Genomic DNA, 9,812 nt, shown 5'->3' on the forward strand with positions numbered 1-9,812 from the left:
CTAACATGTTGAAGTAAAGATTGGCTGGATAAGATATAATCTACTGTACTACTGCCGTTAGGCTGGTGGCAGGTGTAGTTACCCTGTAAGTCCCCCACTACTCTGCCGTTTAGAATTCTAAGGTCAGCCTGTATACAGAGGTCAGTTATAAGCCTGCCAAATTTGTTTGGAGGTGCCTTGTCAGAGTGTTGTCTGTCATTGAAAATGTTTGAAAAGTCAGGAGTACAGTCATCGGAGTCTACATAATCAAGTAAATTACCTAAACGTGAATTTAAATCTCCTCCGAGTAAGATAAATCCTTTTGAGCTGTACTTAGATATTTCATCTTCTAGTATTTCTAACACGTGGTTTTCAGAATTTTTGTGTGTTGAGGAAGTACTGGGACTTGAATAAACAGAGCATATAAATAAATCTTTTGAAAGTCCTAGTAATTTACGATCAATTTGTACCCATAGTACATCAGTAGATTTGGAAGGAACTCTTTTTATGTAGTGCTTGTATTCATTTTTGTAGAAGAATATAATTCCACCCGAAGACCATTTAGCTCTTTTGCTCTTATTTCGGAACAAATGAAAATGGCTGTAATTGTTGATGTAGATATTGGTTTTTTCTGTTGTCCAAGATTCTAGCAATGAGAAGAAGTCGAATTTATTAACTTCATTGTTAAGTCCGCACAAAAAAAAGTCGGCAAGGTCGGCTGGTGTCCGGTGAATTCGGCTACTAACTTACTGCTATAACCGAATGCTTACAGATGTATAAAATATGCCAGGGGTCGTTTGGGGAGATGACTGCCTGCCGTTCGGTGATAGGTCAGAAAAACGCTACACCCTTGTCTTATTTAAAGCTCCTTGGTCATATTATCCTAACGACAGTTCTCTGACCGAAACAAAGATCCCAGGGAATAGCGCATGATGCAAACTGGGGGTGATTGGCTTAAAATTTCAACTTCATACCTGAGTCGAATATCTCATAAGGAAGTCAAGAAAAGGTCTGCAAACTTTTCTCAGCCCAGTCTGCTTACTTTTTAACATCTATTTTAGGAGGGGATTTGGATGCTTTGTGATCAGTACATACGTCAGATGTCTCAAATAAGTTTAAATATCTTTTTTTCAGCCTCACCAAGTTTCTCTCCTTGCCTATGTTGACGCCTTTATTCTGACGTGTGGCGGATTGTTAAAAAACATAATACCTTTCGCACTGCGTCACGACTCGTGTGTCTGTCCATATAAGGGCAAAGGCAAGATCGTTTCTTCAGACTAATCGCGATATCATTTTTAATATTCATGCATCTATGACAGTTCCAGACTGCTCAAACGTTGTTTGTCAGTGCAGTGCAGAAATGTACGAGCAGGCACAGCCGGTCCGGTTCCCTGTCTCGGGGTCCGGTAACAATCAAACCAGCGGGCCACAGGCCCAGGCACCTACTGTCCATCAGAGTGGTCTACACAGGCGTGTCAGCCATGGCAACAGTGCTTCTGATAAGCGGAAAGAAGGGATAGAAATGTCTTCAGACACGTACGAGGAACCCGAGGCGGTGAATCTGTCGCCACCATTTCGAGAGGCGCGGCTGCAGCGGGCTAAGCTCCGGGGAGAACCGCCCGTGGAGGCGGCTGATGGCAGAAACACCAGGCGTCATGTGGACTTACCTGACGCAACGGACACGTCTACAGGTAGCCGAAGTTGAAACTTGTTTACGTCTTTAGAATACTGTTTAAGCCGTTTTTTTTTCAATTTGAATTTGACCCACTCTGCTTCTACAGCATTATTTCACGGTCTGAGGAAAATGTTCTAAGCACTTAATCTACACGTTGACAAGAGGAAGGAAGGGGGCGAAAAGCGTATGATTTTATAGCGATAATAATAGGTTCACGGTACTGAAGAAAAAGAGAAAACATAGAATAGTATCATGCGTAAATCAAGAATTACAGAATATTTTCTCATAGAGTATCGTCACCCAGTCTTTTTTTTACCTTTTTTTTTGGTGGCTGGGAATTCTCGTAGCAATTAAATGTGCAGGTACTCCACAAACATATATTTTTTCGTACTTACCACTTTATGTTGTTACGCCATTTTTTCAGACCGCACGTATCCTGGTGGCATAGACGGGCGCCGCCGTGTTGTCCGTGACTGGGTACCCTACTACTGGGGCTGCCTGGCCGGGGTGACCGCTGTGGTGGTAATATTGGTCATCGCGGGACTCGTCGTAAAGGTGCTCAACAATATACAGGTATTTGATTCAGTACAATGTTTAAAAATGCCTCTTATTTGCATACATAATACGAAAACCATGTAAAGCTGCTGCATTACGTGATATGACTATTAATAAAACCTGTTAGTTCGTGTATGTTCCCTTGTTGTTTCTTTGCAATACATTATACCAGTTACAGTTGTTAAGCAATAAAGTTGATTTGATTTGTATTCATTCTGTGTTCTTAGCAATTTGACACCCTCAGTCTGACCGGCTGTCATTTCTGTAATAAAATTAACGCGGGTCGGAATTTTTCACTCTTCTGGTTGAAAGGGGTGTCAGGCTTCTTATTGAGACTTGATTGATATTTTCTGCGCCCAATTTATCTAGGGGTAAATAAGGCCTATCATAAGAAATAATTTTTAAGTAAGGGGTCCTTTTTTCGTCACTCATATATTGGAAAAACGGATTTTCTTAGGGTAACGACGTACTAACGCAAGATGAAAAACCTAAAGTTTCCGAAATTGAAATAAATTTAAATAGATGCGATAGTTTTACCGCTATTTTCGACCCACAGCGCATATAGAACGCACCATCCCGGCAATCAGCCGAAAAGACAACAAAACCATCCGCGCAGACTAATACTAGAAATTCTTGGTTGGACCACCTAGAAAGCCACCAAATTAACGCCACCTAGAAAGGCTACAATTAACAGGCTTTTCAGAAAAAAACAAAGACTTGTACACAGATATTACGATATCAGGGATATTGCGACCAAAACGTACAAAATGAAGTCACGTTTCAGACGATTTACTGCAGACTTATTCAGATATAAACTCCGACCCAGAATCTTAAGAACAGAGCAAACAACAATGGATGTACTTAATACAAAATTTAACATCAATTTACATGATGAATGAGGAAAATGCCAAACATAACTTATGCAAATCCAGACTTTATTTGTATTTTGTTAATGAAGGAATGCCACAAAAGCCGGCTTTGTGAAAATGGGACTCTTTAATTCTAAATAAAAATTCAACTGACATAAATTCAACTGACATAAACCATGCATATAAGAATTTCATTTGCATAAGAAGAAATGGCTTATAATTCGTCAGCCATAAAGAGTAATACCTTAAGCAAATGCATTTTTCATTTTTTTATTATTTTGTTAATTTCATTATGGCTTCACCACTATGTGGTAAAGACATATTGTTTTTCCTCATGTTTCTCCTCCTCCTTCTCCTCCTTCCATTAAAATTGATTCAACTCCTTCATTTCAGTGCCAAATAACATGGAACCTGGCGAGAAGGTAGAGTAAGGGAAATACCCCCAGGCGTTTTCTTTTCATTTTTGTGATACAGGCTTTTATAATGGCTTTATTTGAGCTTTTTGGCTGTGTTATAGAAAATGTACTATAGCAGAGTGTTACCATATTTGGGAATGAGTCATCAAAATGGCATGAAGAGGAAGCAACCAATAGGCATGCAGCTTTCCTCTATTCTTATTGCTGAATGGCTGTTGGGATTTGATTGGGTTTACTCAATTAACACCTGTACAAAGCCATGTCATATTGACATTATGAACTGCATTCAAGTGTTTTGGTAGGTACGTCAAGTTTTCCTGCTCCAGCATTGGAATGCGGGGCATAAACGCTTCTTTTTATCGTAAAAATCAACAGTTTGCATCATACAATTAGAAATCCTAACCAATAATGCAGGGGATAGCTATCCAACTGTTGTCACTTCATACTATAGTTATAACTTATATTAATGTAAAAAAAGGTGTTTTCCCTCGGCCTTGCGTTTCTCCTTCTTTCCCTGCAATGTCGTTAAATGTGGTGAAGACATCCGCTACATGCAAATGTCGGCCTCACGTCCAGCTCACATTGTAACGTTCCACTGTCTGTCCTTGATGTTACTAATAATGTTTGGCACCTTTTAGGAAATTTCCCACATGTCCAGTACTGTTGACACTCTGAAACGCAACATAGACGACATATCGCAGCTGTCTGACACTGTTGGCACCTTGAAACGCAGCATGGAAAACCTGACAGGTACGATGCTTCCTTGCTACCTCCATGAAAAATGGAGGTATTGTTTTTGGTGCGTCCAATAGGGGCTGTACTACTCACCTCCATGGAGCTAGCTCCATGGAGCTAGCTCCATGGAGGTAAGTACTTCAGCCCTGAGGCAGATTTTTTCCAGCTCCATGGAGCTAGCTCTACGCACTATGAATGCATATGCCTGGTTTACGTCACGTTCAAGAAAAATGCATATACATGGTTCACGTCACTTCAAGAAAACAAACCAGCGCTATAAATGTCTTGAGAAATAAACAGCCACGTGCACAAAGAACACACATGGTTCACGTCACCTACAATGAAGAAATCATGCTCTAGAATATATCGTGTTTAAACTTGATACGGCCCCACGCACTGAGAACGATACATGTACACACAGTGCCGGTCTTGTCGAGGCTGTTTTGCTAGCTCCACGCACTTTGAATGCATATACATGTTTCACGTCACCTTCAAGATAAATACATAAACGTGCTTCGCGTTGCCTTCAAAAAATACCACGCTCCAGAAAATGGTACAGAAAATTGTTTGCATCGGTTTACTAGTATTGGTATTTATAAATCTTGGATGATCATGTTTGATACTAGTTATGTTACGGCAAGGCTGTCCTTGTGTATTGATTGACTATATACACTATCCCGAGTTGCTTTGCGCGCAGGGAGGGTAAGATAGCACGCACCCCCCATCCGGTGTCACTCTGGTGTCGCGGGTAGTATAAAGGGGGCCGAACCATTGCGCATCCCGGGGAATCGGTAGGGGAGGCGCATGTCAAGTTAAAAAAAAAAAGAAGACAGGGAACATCCCCGCGCAACGACCCAGTCATTTGCCTCTGTTTGGGCCTCTTGGCCTTTCGCGGCCCCAATACAACGCTCATATCTTAACCCGAGCAGAGAGCAAAGTCACGAGGGATTTGATACAATACTAAATTTCGTAACGCAAACCATGTGTTGGAATTCATACTGCGTGGAGTCACTATAACTTGTCTCGTGGTCTGCATGGCGTTTTCTGCATAGCGAAGTCAGCGAAGTCAGTGAGGTTTATTTGAGCTCTCCAGTTTAAAAGTTGTCGGGACCTCATCCTGACCACGATATCGATGTCACCTAATGACCTTTGTCAACGATTGGCACAGAGATGCGATTTTCTGCAATCTATCGTGGCTCAGCTTGCGAACAATGGTGGTGTTCATTTTTAAAACTGACATAAAGAAAACATGATATCGAAACGAAAAAGCCCTGTTGAGGCCATTGACATTGTAAAATATAGAATTTTCAGTATTCACGGTGTTGGTTTCCATTACGCCTTCTTTAGTTGACAAATAATGAACGGTCCCCGGGCCCACAAACAAAGGGGACAAGCGACACTAATTAATAACAGGCCGGCGCGAATAAGGATGGTCAGAACCATGTTTCACGTCACCTTCAAGATAAAAAACGTGCTTCGCGTTGCCTTCAATAAGAAATACCACGCTCCTGAAAATGGTTTAGTTCGGTTTATTGGTATTTGTAAACCTTTGATGATATTCTTTTGGTTTTGCGGCCCTTTGTACTGTGAATGACACATGTACGTACACACAGTGCCAGCTGCACAGCGCTGCCATTCCTAAAATGTTTTGAATGCGACGCGAACAATGTATTTACATTCATTCTGCTAGCTTCGTGGACCCGCCCAAACTTGATATAATCATCTTCTTGGTGTTTGGCAACGTGATCTAATTTTCAGTGTTTGTCTTTAGAGGGAATTCATTCAAGTGAAAAGGCGGGGTTTGAGCTCTGCTAAATCAAGGAGGTTTAATATCCCTTTGGCAAAGGAGGTTTAACTTCATTGTTTTGGCTAAATTCCGACCACGAAAGCATTTGTCAACCGCTTAGGGTCGATTGGCACTGCTTTCGTGTCTCAGCTTGCAGTGTTCGTTTCTTATATCTAGAAAATAAGAAAACAGGATATCGAAAAAAGGGGGGAATTTCCACTGTTCACAGCGTTATTCTGTATTCATTTTTGTTTCAGTACAAACGGACACATAAGTGTAAAACCTTTGTCTAGACGGACACAATTAGAGTTGTTTACGACCTTCCTGTCATAAAATAATCTGTTAAAACATCTCTTTTGTATCCTTTATTCACCGTATTTCACACGCACATGGTGACGCGGTTTCTGATATTGACAACGTGAAGAACACGATGCAGCTACAGGCCGGATGGGTATCGCAAAAGATCAAAGAACAATTTCCCAGAAAACACTTTTCCATTCCTACATAATGGTCTAGCATAACACAAAAAACACACTCTGCTGAAGTAAAACATGAAGTCTACATGTGAGCTGCCCACACAAGCATGCGGATGACATTTTTACATGCTTTACCTGTCCGATTACGGCGGTTCCGCAACAACAAAAATTTTGCAACATTTCACCAATGTGTGATGTGGGCCCCCCATTCCATTGCACTAGCGGGTAATGTTACAAGGTTTTATTTATTTTTTGTCCTTTACGTACTTGCAGTTATTTCTGCATTCATATGTAGCAATATAAGTCATATAATATTAATAAAACTGAACAAACGTGTACTTACAATTAGTGTGTTTGTATGAGAATGTTTGTGTCTATCATAAAGACCCCACCCCTGACGTGAACTAAGCATATGATTCCATAGTAAATATGGAGGCAGCTCTATGGAGTTACAAAGAAATCTGCCTCAGGGCTGCATTAATCGCCTCCTTGGAGCCAGCTCTACAGGGGTCAAATTTTTTTCCTTGAAGGTGACGTGAACCATGCATATGCATTCATAGTGCATGGAGCTAGCTCTATAGAGGTCAATTTTTCTAAGGTGGAGCTACCCAAAAAAACTGCCTCAGGGCAGTACTACTCACCTCCATGGAGCTGGCTCTATAGAGGTCAATTTCTTTTTTCTTGAAGGTGACGTGAACCACGTAAATGCATTCATATTGCATGAAGCCAGCTCCATGGAGCTAGCTCCATAGAGATCAATTTTTTAAGGTGACGTGAACCATGTATGTGCTTTCATAGTGCATGGAGCCAGCTCTATAGAGGCCAACTTTTCTTCCAGTTGACGTGAACCGTGTATATGCATTCATAGTGCGTGGAGCTAGCTCCATGGAGCTGGAAAAAAATCTGCCGCATGGCTGTACTACTCACCTCCATGGAGCTGGCTCTATAGAGGCCATGCCATTTTTTTCTTGAAGGTGACGTGAACCATGTATATGCATTCATAGCGCGTAAAGCTATATCCAAAGAGGCGATTAATACAGCCCCTATTGTTTTTTTCTTGAAGGTGACGTGAACCATGTATATGTATTTTTCTTGAAGGTGACGTGAACCACGTATATGTATTCATAGTGCGTAGAGCTAGCTCCATGGAGCTGGAAAAAAAATCTGCCGCAGGGCTGTAGTACTCACCTCCATGGAGCTAGCTCCATGGAGGTAAGTACTACAGCCCCTTCTCGGTGCGTCTGTGTGTGTATGTGTGTGTGTGTGTGTGTGTGTGTGTGTGTTTCCGCACATTTGTAGTCAGAATAACTTAATTACGCCTCTATGGATTGTGATGATATTTGATATGTCGGTATGCTACCAAAAACGCTTCGCTGGCCGTGCAACTTCACCACGCCGAAAAACACTACAATCCCAAGGTTTTTATCAGTTCATAACCTTATTGAAAATTTGCAACGATCGCCGAGCTATGGGGAGCCAAGCAGATCCAGCGATTTACTGCGCACTATTTGGAACCCTGGTCCGATTTAAACACCAAACCCAGAACCATAATTACAGTGTTTTATATAATGGTACTGCTATACATGTAATCTATTTAATCTGTGGCAGGCGGAACATCAACACATACTAATTGTGCAAATGACAACCTAATTTGCATAATTAAGGTGAAAATTCTGGTGCATGATGGAAATTTTATACCTTATGACATGTGTAAGCTACTTAAAGGTTAACATTACTATGCATATATTATGTTATTTGCATAATTAAGGAATAAATTTACATGTCAAGCCAATATTTCATGGAGGCATAAGATCTCGGAACTCTTGTTTTAGTTTTCTTGCTCTACTGCCATGCATTGAAGTTCATTCTTACCAAAACAAGAGTTAAAAAAAAAAAACTAGCAATGAATAGTGCACTATCAAAAAATGCTCATAGTCACCTTTAAGAAAAAAAAAAACAGAGCCATGGAGGAGCCCTGAGTGTTTTCAACTTCACTAAATACACAATCACATGGTTTTCGTCACTGACATGGTTCACGGCACTGACATTACAAAAAGTGCAATTAACTTAAGTTGCATTTTATCACTGTTACTTTTCTGTAACAGATAATGCAACTTACCTTCAAGCTAAAGAGTTTGACTTGTTCCAACACAAAAAGGGAACTCACCATAAATTTTCGGCTGATCCCGTCAACCTTCGTCAGAATTGTGATGCAGTCGCTGACTTTCCGGAAGTCGGAAACGTGAAGACGTCAGGAGTCCATCTGACGAAGGTTGACGGGATCAGCCGAAAATTTATGGTGAGTTCCCTTTTTGTGTTGGAACAAGTCAAACTCTTTAACTATGGATTCTACCAACACAGATGAGCTTTCATTCGGATTACCTTCAAGCTGCACTGAAGTAGGGGAAAGAAGTGGGTTTGACAACTCGAGATTCTACATCATCGACCTTGACGGAGCAGGACGCGGGGTCGCGCCAATGACTGTTCAGTGTGACCTGGAGGGACAAACAGGTTAGCAAAAATCAGTAAGATACCACAACAATATCATTCAGTTGATTTTGAGCCCTAGTGAGTTATGTGGAGGCGACAAGTTAACATAGAGACACACAACAAAAATACATAAACACATGATACTCAAGGAAAAAGCTAAAACAAGTAACCTGGTGGATATGTGGCTTCTATTCTAACTGAAATAGTGGAGTTAGTTAGAACTACAGTGATGAGCTGTAACGGTAAATGCAGTCCAATATTTAAACGATTTGTTACAATTTCAGCAATAACGCTCATTGGCCACAACAGTGAGGCACGGACACATGTGAATGGGTTTGAGAGTCCAGGCAGCTACTCCAAGGATGTGACATACTGGAATAGCATGGAGCAAGTGAGGGCGCTGGTGGACCAGTCAAGTCGCTGCAAACAGCACCTTAAGGTACGTAAGAATCGTTTAAAATTATATTCTAGACATGCGAGAGGTTCAGTAAGGCCAGAACAAGTAAATTTATGTAATACTATGGCACCGACTCGAATGCGATAGGTAGAAAAAATTAGTCGGTTAAAAAAAGAAGACTGCTACAATTTCAAATTTTGAGATCAGAAACCGTATAAAGCAATATAGTAATTCAGGCAACAAAAAATAATGTCATAACCAACCTCTTTTAGTTCTGTATCATCTGCTCTAAAAGTGCATTTATCCCAGTGACTTCATAACTTTGCCAAATTCTGCAAACATTTCAAACTGCCAAGTTATAAATGTTTCTGATCAGTTACGCAAATAAGATATTTATTTGCATTCATTTTGTAGGTCGATCATATTTTTCTTTC

The 9,812-nt window shown here is 40.8% G+C and overlaps 1 protein-coding gene across 1 annotated transcript; it reads left to right on the forward strand.

The window, feature by feature from the left end:
- The first annotated feature begins 1,339 nt into the window (after nt 1-1,339).
- On the forward strand, nt 1,340-9,766 carry LOC109476460. Its single transcript, XM_019777395.1, has 7 exons — nt 1,340-1,670; nt 2,079-2,246; nt 3,472-3,500; nt 4,133-4,244; nt 8,853-9,002; nt 9,266-9,420; nt 9,755-9,766. The coding sequence occupies exons 1-7, from the start codon at nt 1,340-1,342 to the stop codon at nt 9,764-9,766; spliced, it is 957 nt and encodes a 318-aa protein (XP_019632954.1).
- Nucleotides 9,767-9,812: the final 46 nt, after the last annotated feature.

The sequence above is a fragment of the Branchiostoma belcheri genome, unplaced genomic scaffold, assembly GCF_001625305.1.
Source record: "Branchiostoma belcheri isolate BF01 breed outbred unplaced genomic scaffold, Haploidv18h27 scaffold38, whole genome shotgun sequence".
In the NCBI taxonomy this organism is placed as follows: Eukaryota; Metazoa; Chordata; class Leptocardii; order Amphioxiformes; family Branchiostomatidae; genus Branchiostoma; species Branchiostoma belcheri.

Bases quoted from the DNA above. Each gene is read 5' to 3' on its own strand.
- LOC109476460 (XM_019777395.1), top strand. From the start codon at position 1,340: ATGTACGAGCAGGCACAGCCGGTCCGGTTCCCTGTCTCGGGGTCCGGT. The intron at 1,671-2,078 runs GTAGCCGAAGTT...CCATTTTTTCAG, and splicing joins CGCAACGGACACGTCTACAG to ACCGCACGTATCCTGGTGGC. The intron at 4,245-8,852 runs GTACGATGCTTC...CTACCAACACAG, and splicing joins CAGCATGGAAAACCTGACAG to ATGAGCTTTCATTCGGATTA.